The 17431-nt window shown below is 40.6% G+C and overlaps 1 protein-coding gene across 1 annotated transcript; it reads right to left on the reverse strand.

Annotated features, from left to right (window-relative positions):
- Positions 1 to 14981: 14981 nt before the first annotated feature.
- LOC111910297 (protein IQ-domain 26) lies at positions 14982 to 17094 on the reverse strand. Its single transcript, XM_023906110.3, has 3 exons — positions 16547 to 17094; positions 15828 to 16031; positions 14982 to 15692 (listed from the first exon to the last, which is right to left on the reverse strand). The coding sequence occupies exons 1-3, from the start codon at positions 16931 to 16933 to the stop codon at positions 15135 to 15137; spliced, it is 1149 nt and encodes a 382-aa protein (XP_023761878.1). The 5' UTR covers positions 16934 to 17094; the 3' UTR covers positions 14982 to 15134.
- Positions 17095 to 17431: the final 337 nt, after the last annotated feature.

Consider the following 17431-nt stretch of genomic DNA (forward strand, 5'->3'; position numbering starts at 1 on the left):
AACTCTGGATGTCAAATAAAATGTTCATAATTCACATCAATTGGTATCAGGGTAGGATTCTCTCAATCGATTTAAGTTTCTTGTAATTTTTCATTTTTTTAACCGCTCCTTCCGATTCAAAATCTTCCGCAAATTGAATAAGAAAATCGGTGTCAATTGATTGTATTGAATAGACTTTGCACTCTATGTGTTGGATTGATTGATTTCTAGTCAATCTCTAATTGATTTCTTTCTTAGATCTCGTTTTGATTCAAAAATTCTATTTCTTCAAAATCCATACAACAATGGTGAATTCAAACTGAACACAATGTCTAACTTCTCTCACTTTTTCAGATCATCGAAAAAGATTGTGATGTTGATTTGAGCAATGGGCTGATAGGATAGAGGACTATATGAATGGGATTGATGAAGATCTGATGAGATCCATCAAAAGAGGAGAATATTGTCTGAAGATGTTAGTTGATGTTGGTACGTCTTCAAGTTCTAAAGACATGATCACAGGAGGATCCAGGATGAAGGAAAATGATAAGAAATGTATGTGTGAATTACATGGTGCTCTTCTACCAGTCGTCTACAATTACGTTCGAGGTTGTAAAACTGCAAAGTAAATTTGGGATACACTAAAGGAGAAATATCAAGGAAATGAGAAGACAAAGAAGATTTTTGTCAAACAATGTTTACTAGAGTTGGGAGAGATTAGTAATATGTAACTTCAAAGTCGAAAGTTTTTGGCTGGGATCGAAACTTGGTAATGTCTCACCTTTGACCGTGGTGTAGAAAATTGGTTGTCAAGGATCGAAAATTCAAGCTTGAGGATCGAAAGTTGTGGTCAATGATTTTAGGAAAGAAGACACATAATTTTCACATATGGTACCTATTGTTTCATAATTCTGACACTTTTTACCCAAAAAGCAGAAATCTTTCATTTTTGAAGATTTATTTTGGGATTTTCATGAAGTGGTCATTATTGCAAGAGTTTTTTCAGAAAATTGAATGAGTGTGTTCATTTTCGAGTCAAAGGCGTTCCGGAAAGTGAAGAATTTGAAAATTTATGATAGTTTTTTTATCTTTCTTGGATTTGTACAAAACATTTACGCTACATGTCAACGGGGAGTTTTGAATTGAAAATTCCACATTGAGCACTTTCTCATTCCCTTTTGGGTTTCATAATCGTATTTTGATTATATAAAGGTGGAGAGATTTGAATATGAGAATTCGAAAATTTTGGATTTTCATATCAGGCGAATTTGAAGACCAATGTGACCTTGAGAAGGAAACGTTGACGAAGTGATTCAAATTAGAAATTCAGAAGTGGTTTGGGTTTTTCCCGGTTCACGAAGGGTTTGTACATAATGAACATTTTTGGGGTGCGTTCTTATGCTCAAAGTTGGGTAATTGATTTGTGGAGATTTGGATACTCCAAATTACCTTTTGATTCTTGAATTGTAATGTCTCACACTCTAGAACCTGGATTGGAAAATCATTGAAGGCTTAAAGATTTGATGCTTATTCCTACATTGGTCACGCTTGATGATTCGTTCATGAAGTTGCTCTTTTTGGAGATTGAAGCAGAGTCATCCATTCCTAACTTTGTGGGGGAGAATGTTAGGTACAAATTTCTCCATTAGATGACTAGTGAAGGCTTGGCTTGAGAAGACCCCCTTGCACATGTGGGATTGGAAACTTGTGACATGAGAGAGAGTGAGAGAAAGACTTGTTAGCACCATCATAAATAGTGGGTTGCATACCACTATTAGAGAGTGCATGAGAGAAGTAAAATTGTGAGTGTGATGTATGCGTTATTTATTAATCAAGATCTTGTACTCCTTTTTGTAACACCTTTCCATTATCAAATACATCTCTTATTCACCCAAAACACCATGTTCATTGTGTTCTTTACAATTCTACATGTCAGATCAAATGCTCATAACACTACAAATGGAATCCAAAGAAAATTGTGGTTTAGGTGTTGGCTCTATAAGGACCCTGAATGTCGTGCTCCTCGTAAAATGGTGGTAGCGTTTGAAATCTGAACCCTACTGAATATATGTCGAAAAAAGGATTTGTGGAGTATGGAACAATATCGCGAGCACCAAAAATGATATTGAAGCAATGGGTCTATGTTTCAATGATATTTTTAGACAGAAAATTAGATATGGGGGCAATACACAATTCTGGAACGACTTATAGATTAGATTTTTGTAACAATGTAAATTTTCAACCAAAATTTTCAATTTCAAAAAGCATTTATTCCAATAATAAAACCACAAAGTGTCACAATGGCAAATCATCAAAACTCATGTCCAAAAACTGTATATAAAACTCCAGGATCCTCCCAATCATAACTAAATCTCTGATGTGTGTACAATCAATTCAGCGCCTTCCCGTGATCCTCAAAAGTACCTGAAACACATAACACATAACACGTTAAGCACAAAGCATAGTGAGTTCCTTAAAATACCACACACAACTCATTAGCCACTCTAGGCCATAATTCAATAAGACCCTCTGGTCAGTGTGTCTCCGTGGGACCCTCAGGCACCAACTCAATAAGCTCAGCAAAACAATATTCAACATAAATGATGGAGACATAATGCAGAATATCACAAAACACAGATAAGCACATAAGACAACTCAATCACGTAGAGATACCACTCTTGGTAAATATAGTGAGAAGACTCACCTCGTAAGCTAGCTAGTAAAAGTCTTGTACTCGGCATTATCAAACTAGCTTCCGCGTAACACATGGGATAAGTATCTCTAATCAATACTCTACTCATACTCAAATACACCAAAGGTTGCTCTCTCATTCTCTCTAACTCTAGGAATGGGTAAAATACCATTTTACCCCTCCACGGTCTCCATTACTTATGTTGACCAAAACCTAAAGTCAACAGAAGTCAATTTCGAGTCAACAGTCCCAGTTTGACCTGACTCGCCGAGTGTACTCTTGTGACTCGTCGAGTCCATTCGTCCCTCAGAATTCTTCGTGAAGGTCTAGCTCTTCGAGTTAATCCCTAACTCGCCGAGTTACAACATAGCTAGCTCATCGGGAGAAACCCTAACCGACTCGTCGAGGCGGCTCCTCGACTCGGCGAGTCCATTTAGACTCTTTTCTCATTCAGACAATTTCAAGGCAGAAAACCTTCCCAAACTCTAGATCTACACTCTTAAGGCTAGTTTATCACGTAAAGTAACATGCTTTACGTCCATGCATGGCATATAAGGCTTGAAATGCCAAAACATACCTTAAAAAGGATTTTTCACTCAAGATCATTATTATGGCTGAATAAAGTAGGGACTTTTGGACTCTAGGGACCTCACATGGTCCAGATCTAAAGTCCAAATCTATATATGAACTTAAAACACGCTAGGTCGTCATTTTAGATAGAAAATCCCTAAACTCCCAAAATCATGAGATCTACTCAACAAAATGAGAAAGGTGCAAGCTTTATACCTTTCCCAGAAGCTCTGTGGTGAAATAGCCACAAATCTAGCAACTCATTCTTGTCCATTGGCTTGGAATCCTTCTCTTTTCTTCAAAAGATACACTAAACACTCAAGGTTAGATCAAAACTCTCTCTCTCTAAGCTCACAGACCGATTAAGGATTACTCTCAGGGAAGTATAACCGCAAATGAGGCTATAAGTGCACTTAAATAGGCCCCAAACACAAGGATTTAGGGTTTCTCATCACCGCGTCTACTCGGCGAGTCGGCTCTTGGAGTCGTCGAGTAGGTCATTAATCCCATGTGGCACATCGCGACTCTACTCGACGAGTTGTAGCACCGACTCGTCGAGTAGCTCAATAGTCCTCAAAATAATTAAATAAATAAACAATATACCTAGAAGTCCGGATGTTACAATTCCCCCCACTGGAATCAGACATCGCCCTCAAAGTCATTATCTGGAAATAGCTCTGGATACTGCTCTCGCATCTCGGACTCCGGCTCCCAAGTTAACTCGGACCCTCTCTGATGTTGTCACTGGACCTGAAACAGCGGTACCTATTTGTTCCTCAGAACGTTCACCTTTCAATCCATGATCTCAATCGGTCTCTCAATGTAATTTAGCCTCCCATCCACCTGAATGTCCTCTAATGGCACCATTGTCGTCTCATCGGCTACACACTTCCTCAGCTGAGACACGTGGAAGGTGTTATGAATCTGGCTCAACTCTGCATGTAGCTCCAAACGGTACGCTACCTTACCCACTCTGGCGGTCACCCTGAAAGGATCGATGTATCGGGCCCCCATCTTGTCCCTCTTCCTGAATCGAATCACCCCTTTCCATGGGGATACCCTAAGGAGGAAAAAATCTCCAACCTGAAACTCAAGCTCGGATCATTGCCTGTCTGCGTAACTCTTCTGGTGACTCTGGACCATCAGTCATCTCTGCCTGACATGCTGAATCTGGCTAGTCGTCTTGAGCACTATGTAAGTGGTACCCATCACTCGTTGCCCCACCTCTCCTCAACAGATAGGAATCTGACACATATTTCCGTAAAGAAGTTCAAAAGGAGGAATACTAATACTCAAATGGTGGTTGATGTTGTAAGAAAACTCAGCCAAGGGCAAATATGTGTCCCAACTTCTACTGAAGTCCATAACACATGCTCGAAGCATGTCCTCGAGCGTCTGAATTCTCCGCTCACTCTTCCCGTCTGTCTGGTGGGTGGTAGGTTATACTAAAGTGCAATCGCGTACCCAACTCCTCATGAAACTTCTTCCAGAACCTGGAAGTAAAGCGCACATCCTGATCTGACACTATCGATGTCGGCACTCCATTCCGAGCTACCACCTATCTTACATATATCTCGGCCAGTCTCTCTACAAAAGAACTCTCACTAATAGCAAGGAAGTGAGCACTTTGGATCAACCGGTCCATAATCACCCAAATCGCGTCGACAACTCGCACGGTCCTCGAGAATTTGGTGATAAAATCTATGGAAATATGTTTCCACTTCCATTGGGGAACCTCTAGTGGCTGCAACGTTTCATGAGGACACTGGTGCTCGGCCTTAACCCAATGACAGGTCAAGCACCTCTCGACTACCCAAGCCATACAGGGCCACCAATAATCTCTCTTCAAGTCCAAGTACATCTTAGCGGCTCCTGGATGGATCGAGAATCTTGATCTATGCGCCTCGTCCATCAGAATACGGAGAGCTCTGCCAGTATACGGTACCCAAATCCGCCCTCGGAAAGTCATAAGCCCTCGACTATCTGTCGTAAACTCGGACACCTGGCCAATCACCCGCTCCTTCTTGTGGTTCTCTGGTCTCACGGCCTCTACCTGGGCCTATCGAATGATATCTAAGACTGGATTCATCACTATCATCCTCATACACACATCTCGGATCAGAGCACTCTCTGCTCTAAAGCTCAGTGCACCAGCTACCACATTAGCCTTGCCCAGATGGTACAAGATCTAGGAATCATAATCTTTCCCCACATCGAACCACCTCCTATGTCTCATATTTAGGTTGGGCTGATCCATGAGATACTTCAGGCTCTTGTGGTCGTGTATATGGTACACCAAACACCATAAAGATAAGGGAGCCAAATCTTGAGGGCGAACACTACCGCCCCTAACTCCAAATCATGGTCGGGATACCTCGTCTCGTGAGGCTTCTGTCACGCATATGCTAACATGTTACCCCTCTGCATCAACACTGCACCCATCCCTGAGATAAACGCATCACAAAAGACCGCAAATTCATCCATTCCCTCCGGAAGGGCTAACACCGGAGCTTCGCACAATCTCTTGCGAAGAGTCTCGAATGATGCCTGCTGCTCAGGCCCCCAAACCAAAGTAACACCCTTCCGGGTAAACTTGGTGAGAAGAACCACAATCTTGGAGAAATCCCTGATTAATCTCCGATAGTAGCCGGCCAATCCCAGAAACTCCTGATCTCGGATGGGGATCTCGCCACCTCCCATCGTATAACCGCCTCAATATTGGCCGAATCGACCAATATCCCGTTTTGATTAAGGAGATGTCCCAGGAACTGGACCTCTCATAACCAGAAATCACACTTTGAGAATTTGGCATACAACCTCTCTGACCTCAAAACCCCAAGAACCTCTCGCAAAAGCTCCTTATTTTGCTCTCTAGATCTCGAATATACTAAGATATCGTCGATGAACATGATCACCGACCAGTCTATCATAGGCCTGCACACCCGGTTCATGAGATCCATGAATGCCACTGGTGCGTTGGAGAGCCCGAAAGGCATCACCACGAACTCGTAATGCCCATAACAAGTTCTAAAGGTTGTCTTCTGAATATCCTCCTCACATACTCTCATTTAGTGATATCCGGATCTCAAATCAATCTTGGAAAACCAAGAAGCCCCCTGCAGCTGATCGAATAAATCATCAATCCTCGAAAGCGGATAACGGTTCTTAACTGTGAACTTGTCCAACTCCCGGTAATCAATGCACATCCAGTGTGAACCATCATTTTTCTTGACAAAAATGATCGGTGCTCCCCACAACGAGCTACTCGGTCGAATGAATCCCTTCTCCAATAGCTCCTGAAGCTGTGAGGATAACTCCTGCATCTCTGGTGGCGCTAAGCAATAAGGTGCCTTGGTGATAAGCGCTGCTCCCGGAACCAGATCAATTCAAAACTCCACTTGCCTCTCAGTAGGCACACTCGGCAGCTCCTCGGGAAAAACATCAGGAAACTCGCACACTATCGGAACCTCGGAGATAGAACTCAGTCTCTCTAACAACAGTCCGCGAATCCATCACGTACGCCAGGAATCCCATATAACCCTGCTGTAAACTCTGCCTCACCCTGGCAGCAGAGCAGAAAGCTGACCCAGATCTAGTACCCTCACCACACACTGTAAGCACTACTCTACTAGGGTCTCGTATAGTTACCAACTTACACTCGCAGTCGATCACTGCTCGAAAGCGGCTCAACCAATCCATACCCACGATGACAGATACATCACCCATCGTGATCGGTACCAGGTCAATCGGAAACTCGACACCAAAAATATTTAGCATACATCCTCATAATACATAGGTAGCAAAAACTGCATGCTCATCTGCTATAGAAGCCCTCAGAGGTTGACTCAACGCCTCACGCCGGATACCGATGTGACGACTAAAGGCTAAAGACATGAAGGATAGACTCACACCCGAGTCAAATAACACTAGAGAAGGTACATAACTCACAAGAAAGGTACCTAAATATATCATAGAATAAGCACAATAAATCTCATAATCAATAAATAAGGAAATACGTACCAGCCACGACATCAGGTGCTGCGTGGACCTCCTCCGCTATCAACTGAAAAGCTCTCTCACGAGCCTTCGGAACCTCGGCCTACACCAGCCGAACGTCAGTAGCACGCAAAGTAGCAGGAGCGGAACCTTGGGCTGATCCCTGAACAAACTGAGGGCACTCGGCCTTCCAATGTCCGGTCTGATTGCAGTGGAAAAAGACTACAAATCCCTTGGGGCAATCCTTCGCCATGTGCCCCTCCTTGCCATATTTGTAGCAAATCCCCCACCCTCACGGTAAGATCCCTCAAGACTTTTCCCGTACTTCCACAAGTGCAGCCCTACTGTCCTCCTGCTCTTGAATCAGCGGGTTTAGCCCACTTGGCTGCCGACTGCGACTGTGTCGGCCGCCAGTCTCTCCCCTGAGACTCCGCATCCTCCCTCACCCGAGTCTTCAACTCGATGTCCCTCCTCCTGGCATTTGCCAAAAGCTCAGCAAATATCCGATAAGATGAGTTCGCCACAAACTCTCGGATATCCCTCCTCAAAATGCTCAAGAACCGGCTCATGTGTGCCTACTCAGTCGACACATGCTCAGGGCAAAACAACGCCATCTCGTGAAACATCCGCATAATCAGAGTCACCGACTCTGTCTTCTATCTGAGAGACAGAAACTCCTGGGAAAACCGTTCCCTCTCCACCAGGGGAATATACTCATCTCGTAACATCACGGCAAACCTCTCCCAAGTCACCGCATCATGCTCTACAGGAGTAAAACTAGTCGTCACAAACTTCTACCAGTCCTTCGCTCCCAAGTGAAGCTGGTTAAGTGCGAACCGTACCCTCAAATTGTGACAACTGACAAGCTTCTTGTCAAGTCAAGGTCAACAAGTCAATCCGATCAACTTAACTAGTCTTTATATGTTAGGTACTTCTTTATGTTTACTAATGTACAACTATAAATCCTAATGCAAAGTAACACTTGAAAGTTTCAAATGATCGAAACTTAAAACCCTAATCTGATTTAGGGAACTATTCATACCTTTCGAGGGTGTATGACACTCAAAATAGGGTGAAACTAAGTCTAAGGTCCTTGTTCTACGAAGAAAAACATTAATAAAGGCTCCCGATAAAGTCTCTCTAAATCTCTCCCTCTCTATATCTCTCTCTCTCTCCCAAATCTCTCCAAGTATATCAAATCTCTCCCAAATCTCTCCAAGTATGTGAAATTTCTCCAAGTATGTGAAATCTCTCCAAAATCTCTCCAAGTATGTGAACTCTCTCCCAAATCTCTCCATGTATGTGAAATCTCTCCAAGTATGTGAAATCTCTCCCAAATCTCTCTATGTACTTTCCTCAGTCGAAAACATCCCAAAACCAAAGGAGAAAAGTCAAAAGGACCCTCTTGGTCCTGAACCTCTTGGCCGGAATCCTCTTGGTCCGGAACCCTCCTGGTCCGGAATCCTCTTAGTCCTGAATTCCTTCTAAAGAACCAAGAGGGCTCACAATCTCGGAAACCCCCCCCCCTTGCATCGGACAATCTCGCTCCGGATTAAGCCGCTCATCCAGACCATAACATTCCGAAATCCTCATAATTGCCTTCGGAACCTTGCACCTGAAGGCTGAGCCTCGCCTCGCTTCGGAAGACTGTTGGTCGGACCGAACCGCTGATTCGCCTGCTAACTCCGGATCTGAAGAAGCGCTTCGGAACTCGCCTTACTGACTCCAGAAGTTGCTAAATGGCTTCGGAAATCCGAGAAAATGCTCAGGAATTGTGGGCTTGAGTCCAGAACTTCCCACAGCACTTTGGACCTTCGCAGGAGCATGATTCCACTCTGGATTTTGGTCATTTTCGGACTTTTTCATCATTTTAAGGCATTTTGACGTTGGAAATCACACCAAACTCATATTTTTCATTTCTAAGACCTCTTAAACCCCTATTTTATGCCGAAATTAATTGTTTCAAACATATTTATGTAAAATAATACCCAAGACTTTTAAATAGATTTTAAGAAGATAAAGGGGTTTGACTTTATGATGTGATGTAAATCTCTCTTTTCCCATGCAAATCTCAGTAGAACACACATTACCCATAGAAAATAAGCTTTATCCACCATCCCTCCACGCAAATGTCAAGTCACTCCCTTATCTTCCCCATTTAGATACGTAAACCTTCCTCCCTAAGTTCCACTCCTCATTTCTCACTTTCAGAAAACTCCTAAAGGTGCCCTCCACTTATTCAAGCCTGAAGTTTCATCTCCTTCAAAGAAAATTCCAAATTTCTTATTGTAAGTATTTTATCTTCTTTGAATAATATTTCTCCATATTATTCCTATGATTTCATTATATTTACACATAAAAATTTTCCTAGAATATTCTAAGAGTTCAAAGGATCTTCCAAGTTTTGGAGCTTGGAAACTTCTTATCATCTCTTCAAAATCATCCAGCAAGCTAACCAAGGTGAGCTTCATACCCCACCCTTTTTCAAAGCTTTTATTGTTTTTAGGGGAGAGTACAAGTTAACTCTTGTTCTAAATTTCTTGGATAATTGCATGTGAACGTATGTTTGGTATGTGTGTTGAGATATTACTATTTTAATATAATTTCCCATGAACGTGAAAATTTTCAAATCTCAGGAAGCACAAAATAATATTTTAAATCACTTCATATGGAATACTTGTTTACAAAAGATCCTCCCAAGTTTTTGGGTGTGTCCAGCATACTCCCTTATTCCATGTCTCTATATATACAGAAACAAAAAGTTGCTGAAATAGACCTTATAAGTTAACACTACTGCTAGAATCTTCAAAGATGGAACTGTATGTTATATTAATGACTTTTAGCAAACAATTAGAGGGTATGTTATGACTATTTGAAATCAATGATTTCGTTAGGAAAATGCCTAACTAGAGCCTTTATGACAGAAATATTAGCATGTCATAAAGTTGTTGTCATAAACTCACACAAGTCAAAGTTGTATACAAATCATAACTTGGCATTTTCCGACAAATTGAGTCGCACTTAGTATTTTATAAAGGAAAAGGGCTGTTTGTTGGCTTCGATAATATTGGGTCATTTTGATAGATTTTCAAAATGGATTTATTCCAATAAATGAAACGAAACATCTAGTCATCGAATGCAACTATTACTATTTATTTAGCCAATAACGGATTTCAACGGTTTGCTCGAAAAGCTGTTAGTATTCTAGTCAGACAAATCTTCACAGTACATATATTTATATATAATAGTGTACGCTTTAAGTCCTGTAAGATCTATAACCAGAGTCTCCTAGAGGGGGAGCGGGAATTTGTGTATAGATCTATACGGGGTTGACACCCCGCACCTTCGTTGTTCGCTACAGCTAGACCGACAGTCTAGGGTGACAAATGTCTTAAACAAAACCGGCACCTGAAGAACGTCATAGCAGGCACTCCGTCATATTAATATAGTTATAACGACTCACTAGAATATATTAGAAATGTATTTATACAAATTTCACCTTTGGTTTACAATCAACTCTGTTTTTTGATTTCCTCAAATGAGACCTTTTTCACTCAAGTGCTATTGTATTGTTAAATCCACTATGTTATACATCGGAAAATACAGGATTTTCAGGAGGGAATGATTTGATACGATTTCGAAAATGACGAACTAAGACATGCTTGCAACTATACTCGATTTGAAACAAGACTTACAACTATTTTGATAAGAAAATATTGGATTTTCTGGATTTCTAAACTATCATCGAAGTTTTACACGAAAATGCTTATGAACTCACCAACATATTTTATGTTGATGCTTTTCAAATGACTTGTATTTTCAGGAAACCAATAAGCAGGTTATGGATCGCGGACTCGGGATTATTTTGCTGTATTTTGGGAATTGCTTACCGATGTTTCTTTTGTGTAAAATTTGAGAACATAAACATGATGTAAAGCAATGTAATCTTGTTATATTTATGTATGTTGTTTGGATTTGCTATGTTTCATTTATATGCAATTGTTATGATACTACACAATGAAGTCACCTGCCTCCGGACGTTTCTGTCGTTCTGGTCTGGGGGTCTGACTCAAATGCTCTGGGCATTAACAAGTGTAGAAACACCCCTCAATATTGGAGATCCATCTCATCACAATAGTTGGATCTTGATTCCCATCAAACTCTGGTGGTTTCATGTTGCTGAACTCCCGGTACAGTAACGAGTCACCTCCCTATGGTCTAGCAGCAGCGACAGCTATAGTAGCAGCCGCCTCAAAAACTGCAGCATATCACTCGTCAAACATCTCAATCAAAGTGGTTGTAATAGACCCAAACATCTCCGGAATAGCCTCCTGTATGGTTGCGGCCACCTCGTCGTGAATCATCCTATGAATCTCATCATCGCTGACTCAACTACTCTTTGGGGTGTGGCGTGTACCTACCATGATGTCTCTAAAACTCAACACAAAAACATTAGATACTTGCTCGAACATACTCACACTCGACTACTCATCCCTACTTGCTCCTTAGTATCCAAAGGATTCTTACTTGGATTTCACACAGACCGGGTGCTTTCGGTAGCACGGGCCCAATACTACCTTCCACACCCCACCTGTATTCACCCCAAGTCCTCCTCCTTGAATTCCAATTCAGAAATACTCTATATCTCACGAATCACAAACTACTCTCTCAGTAGACCCCTCTCTTAAGCTTATCTAAGTATATCTTCCTAGCTCATCTCCCGACTCAGAACTCAGCATATACTCAAGCAAATAATAGATACCACTGATCGAAATATCACCTAGGCTAAGTCATCATAAATCAGGAAACTCTAGCCCTAGAATATGAAACACCTAGCCTATCCTCTAGCATGCAATCTTAACAAAATATCTCATAAATATCTTATAACACAAAAGTAAGGGTATTTTGGGAAATCACTATTCGGGCTCTGTTTGAGTCCAAACACACCGGAGGTGCATCCAAATCCCTCAAACCAAGGCTCTGATACCAACTTGTAACAATGTAAATTTTCAACCAAAATTTTCAGTTTCAAAACACATTTATTCCAATAATAAAACCACAAAGTGTCACAATGTTAAATCATCAAAACTTATGTCCAAAAACTGTATATAAAACTCAAGGATCCTCTCAATCATAACTAAATCTCCGATGTGTGTACAATCACGTCGGCGCCTTCCCGTGATCCTGAAAAGTACTTGAGACACATAACACATAACACGGGAAGCACAAAGATTAGTGAGTTCCCCAAAATGCCACACACAGCTCATTAGCCACTCTATGCCATAACTCAATAAGACCCTCTGGTTAATGTGTCTCAGTGGGACCCTATGGCCCCAACTCAATAAGCTCATAAAAACAATATTCAGCATAAGTCACAAAGACATAATGCATAATATCACAAAACATAGATAAGCACATAAGACAGCTCAATCATGCAAAGATACCACTCTTGGTAAGTATAGTGAGAAGACTCACCTCGTAAGCTAGAAAGTAAAAGTCTCGTACTCGGGAATCTCGAACTAGCTTCCGCCTAACACATTTGATACGCAAATCTAATTAATACTCCATTCATGCTCAAATACACCAAAGGTTTCTCTCTCATTCTCTTTAACTCTTGGAATGGGTAAAAGACCATTTTACCCCTCCATGGTCTGCATTACTTATGTTAACCCTAAAGTCAACAGAAGTCAATCTCGAGTCAACAATCCCAGTTTGACCTGACTCACCGAGTGCACTCTTGTGACTCGTCGAGTCCAGTCGTCCCTCAGAAGTCTTCGTGAAGGTCCAGTTTGTCGAGTTAACCCCTAACTCACCGAGTTACAGCATAGCCAGCTCATCAGGACAAACCCTAACTGACTCGTCGAGTCGGCTCCTCGACTCGGCGAGTCCATTTAGACTCATTTCTCATTCAGACGATTTCAAGGCAGAAAACCTTCCCAAACTCTAGATCTACACTCTTAAGGCTAGTTTATCATGTAAAGTCATAGTCTTTACGTCCATGCATGGCACTTAGGGCTTGAAATGCCAAAACATACCTTAAAAAGGGTTTTTCACTCAAGATCATTATTATGGCTAAATAAAGCAGGGATTTTTGGACTCTAGGGACCTCACATGGTCTAGACCTAAAGTCCAAACCTCTATATGAACTTAAAACACTCCTTATTTTAGATAAAAAAAAAAAAAAAAAAAAAAAGCCCTAAACTCCCAAAATCATGAGATCTACTCAACAAAATGAGAAAGGTGCAAGCTTTATACCTTTCCCATAAGCTCTGAGGTGAAATAGCCACGGATCTAGCAACTCATTCTCGTCCCTTGGCTTGGAATCCTTCTTTTCTATTCAAAAGATGCACCAAACACTCAAGGTTAGCTCAAAACTCTCTCTCTCTCTCTCTCTCTCTCTCTCTCTCTCTAAGCTCACAGGCCGATTAGGGTTTACTCTTAGGGAAGTATAGCCGCAAATAAGGCTATAAGTGCCCTTAAATAGGCCCCAAACCCGAGGATTTAGGGTTTCTCATCACCGCGTCTACTCAGCGAGTCAGCTCTTGGACTCATCGAGTAGGTCATTAATCCCACATGGCACATTGCGACTCTACTCGACGAGTTGTAGCACCAACTCGTCGAGTAGCTCAATAGTCCTTAAAATAATTAAATAAATAAACAATATACATGGAAGTCCGGATGTTACAATTTATGAAGTTGAAAGATGCATACTTGTCTCTATGTGAACTCGAGGCACAAAAACGATGTTTGGTGAAAGCAAGAATACATGAGACAAGTATAAACTGGTGTTGGAAGTCCTGGTCAAATGATGATAAATTATCCAGTGAACTAGCGCGTCTGTCAAAGGAGATTGCATCCACTCGACTATAAATAGTGTCAGACTTCCTTTCCTGTCATATGATTTCAGATGGCACATACAAGGTAGCCTCACTCAGGAAGAAAATTGAGCAAAAACCATCATCAACTCTATCGCATGTGAAATGCATATACCATTGCAGTAACGTTTGCACATAGAGGTATCAAACTGGACTCCACTCATTGTGGCTCGTGCATCGACGGATTAGAGTGAGCAGATCACATTATAGTGGGTTGCCCTTATGCTACTCTGATTCGCGATAAAATATTCAGCTAGTGCGGACTTGAAAATATAAAATTTCATTGTGTTAAGGAACTAGTGGGATATGTAGCCAGGTGGGGTTGGTGTCCAAAAAAGAGAGAGGCTAATGTGGACACTATGGAGACCATAAATTGGTTATATGTGGATTAAAGTAAGAGGATTAAAGTAAGGGGTAAATGTGTCATTTGTAATTGGGAGGACTTGAATGTTTCTCCATTCTTCTCATTGCAACTCTATTGCTACAATGTATTGTTTTCTATTGGCTCTTGTGTTGCTTATCGCTCATTGGGTCGTTTTAACAAAATTGTCGTTTCAAAAAAAATATTTGACAGATAAACTTCAAGTTTTTCGGATAACATTCGTGACTTGTTCCCAATGTTGATAAGAGATACTAGGTCCATTTTTTGAAATAAAAGTATAATTCATTTTGTAAATGACCACATTTGTAACTTTGAGGAACATTATGCATTGATTTTGTTGTCCTCTAAATTTTGTTTGTAAAGTTTATGTTTGTACACTATATCTTCTTATGTATTAAAACTTTACCCAATAAATGACCCTCTGTCACATTAGAACTATAAATTGATCAATTTCCTTTTACCATTCCCAAAAATTTATAGCTTCTAATTGCATAAAGATGGTAAATTAGATTAATTAAAGGGCTCGTTCATCCAAACAAACGATGAAAAACAAACCCTTCTTGTTAAATTACTACACACATCCCTAATTCTTCATCAAACCTACTTATAAGTTACAAAACTACCAAACACCAAAACCCCTTCATAATTCCTTTATAGTTTCTTGAGCTTTAGAACAAAACCTTTGCATCCTCACACCACTTAAACTACTTCTCGATGCCATTATTTCAATAAGCGATAACCTCTTCTTGACCCCATTCTCTGGTCTTTGCTTAGGAGCACTCTGTGATCTTTGTTTCGCCTTGAACGATTGTGTGTTCGCCATGTAACTTGGATGGTTTGAATAAGCCCTAAAGAAACTATCCCCACATACGCTTTTTGCAGGCGTGGTTTGACCGTTTGACCTAGCAAAACGGGGTGTGCTTTGAGTGGTTTTCGAGCACTTGTATTCATCACCCATGAACCCCCACTCGGAATCTTGGATTCTGGTCGGAATCGGAGATGCCATGTTGTGATAGTGATGTGATTCTTCGCTTGAATCCGTTGTGCATGTGTGGATTCGTCGGGATCTTGTATGGGGTCTGTACGTGTCGATTTCAACGATTTTTGGGCTTTCTTCATATGAAGTTGTTGTGGATTCGTACGAGGTTGAAAGTCTTTTGCTATGGAATTCACTTCGTGTATCATGATCAAACCTCTCCTGAAATATTCAAACAATTTTAACACTTTAAACATGAAATGGAGAAGAGATTATAATACAAGAAGGTGAAAGTAGTAATAAATTGTTAAACTATCTTCATTCACAATCATCAAAATTCAAAAAACATAGTCTTACAGTGGATTTCCGGTGCCGGATTTCTGGTTGACTCCGGTGATCTCTGAACGACCGACGAGCCCTTTGGGATCTAACAGCCGCCTGAGCTCTAAGAAGAGCTTGCATACTATATAGTGTTGCGGCTGCTCTTTTCCTTACAAGAAATCCCCTAACAACAGCCTGTAGTTTCACCAGTCCTTTCAAAGCTCTTAATGCCTTTCTTGCCTAAAAAAAACATCGTAAAATGTGCAAGAATGTCATCGAAGTTTCAAAAAATCAAATACAAAATGAAAATGAATCGCAAAAAGTCAACAATTCTTCCTTGGTAAAGGCAATTTTCAAACTAACATGAATTTATTCCTCCAAAAAGATAATTTCTTTAATTAGAATCCCACAAAGCACAAGAAAATGTTAAGAGTTTGAACTTTGAATTTACATCGAAGTTGTATATACATGAACATGAACCATGAATAGTAAAGTGGTTGGAATTATATTGCTCCAAAATAAATAATGGAGAGAAATAAAGACAGAAAAGTAATCATTAATGAAGTAATGATATGAAAAGAAATGTACTTTATCTTCACAGTCTACTAGGACTAGAATAGGAAACCAAAGGAACATAAAAAGTCCATCGTGCATAAAAACAAATACTACAATACAGATTTAAGACAATAACATGCACAAACATGCATTCAAATGTTTCAAAATAATTGATGTAAATTGTAATGGCGATAACTTACCAAATGAGCTCTGAATACTGTTTGAATCTTGACTGCAGCCCATCTTTCTCTGCCATCGCTAAAGAGAGTTCCTCTGCCGTGGCTGGTGAGTCTCACGACAGCGACGGCAGCCTGCGCGGCGGCAACAGCGGCGTCTGCTGCCGCTGCGGTGGCTGCAGCAACGGCAATTGCATGTTTGTTCTGTTCCTTGTAAGATAGCATCCAAGCTGAATCGTTTACTGGTGGATTACCATTAGTCGCCACCGGTACCGCCACCGTCGCCGGAGATGGAGACTCCTTCATGGGTTTTCCGAAGCTCCATCGTTTCTTCTCTTTTCTGTTATCGATGTTTTCTTTGTCTTTCTTCATACCCAATAACGCTTTGAACCACCTTGAAGCTTTTCCCATTTTCACTTTGTTTTTTTCTTTCTCGAAATCTAGAGAGAGGGAGAGGGAAAGAAGAGGTGTTTAAATTTTAGAAAAAGCCAAGTTGTTGTTTGTAACGAAGGAACATTTGGAAGCGAATTTATAATCTTTTACATGTTAAGTGATTCAGAAAAGTGATGGGGTTTTTGAAGATAAAAAGATGCATCATATAATGGTGTGAGAGATGATGGAGGGATTTCTTTTTTTTGAAATTTTTGTTTATTTTTATTTCTCTGACAAAAGCTCGTGAAGAAATGCATTACAAGACAAGCGGATAACCGGAAAAAAATAATAGTAAAACTAGGAGAAAGTGACACATCCTCGTTTGTCTTAGTTTTTGGAGAAGATGCTTCTTACATCTGCTTTAAGTTTTAAAAACCAACGATAAAAGGGCCCAAGATAAAATCAACTTTTTCAAATTACAATTTGACTACAGATTTCACTTATTTATATGGGGGTAATATGATGATCAAATTATTA

Source organism: Lactuca sativa, chromosome 5 (genome assembly GCF_002870075.4).
Source record: "Lactuca sativa cultivar Salinas chromosome 5, Lsat_Salinas_v11, whole genome shotgun sequence".
Lineage (NCBI taxonomy): Eukaryota > Viridiplantae > Streptophyta > Magnoliopsida > Asterales > Asteraceae > Lactuca > Lactuca sativa.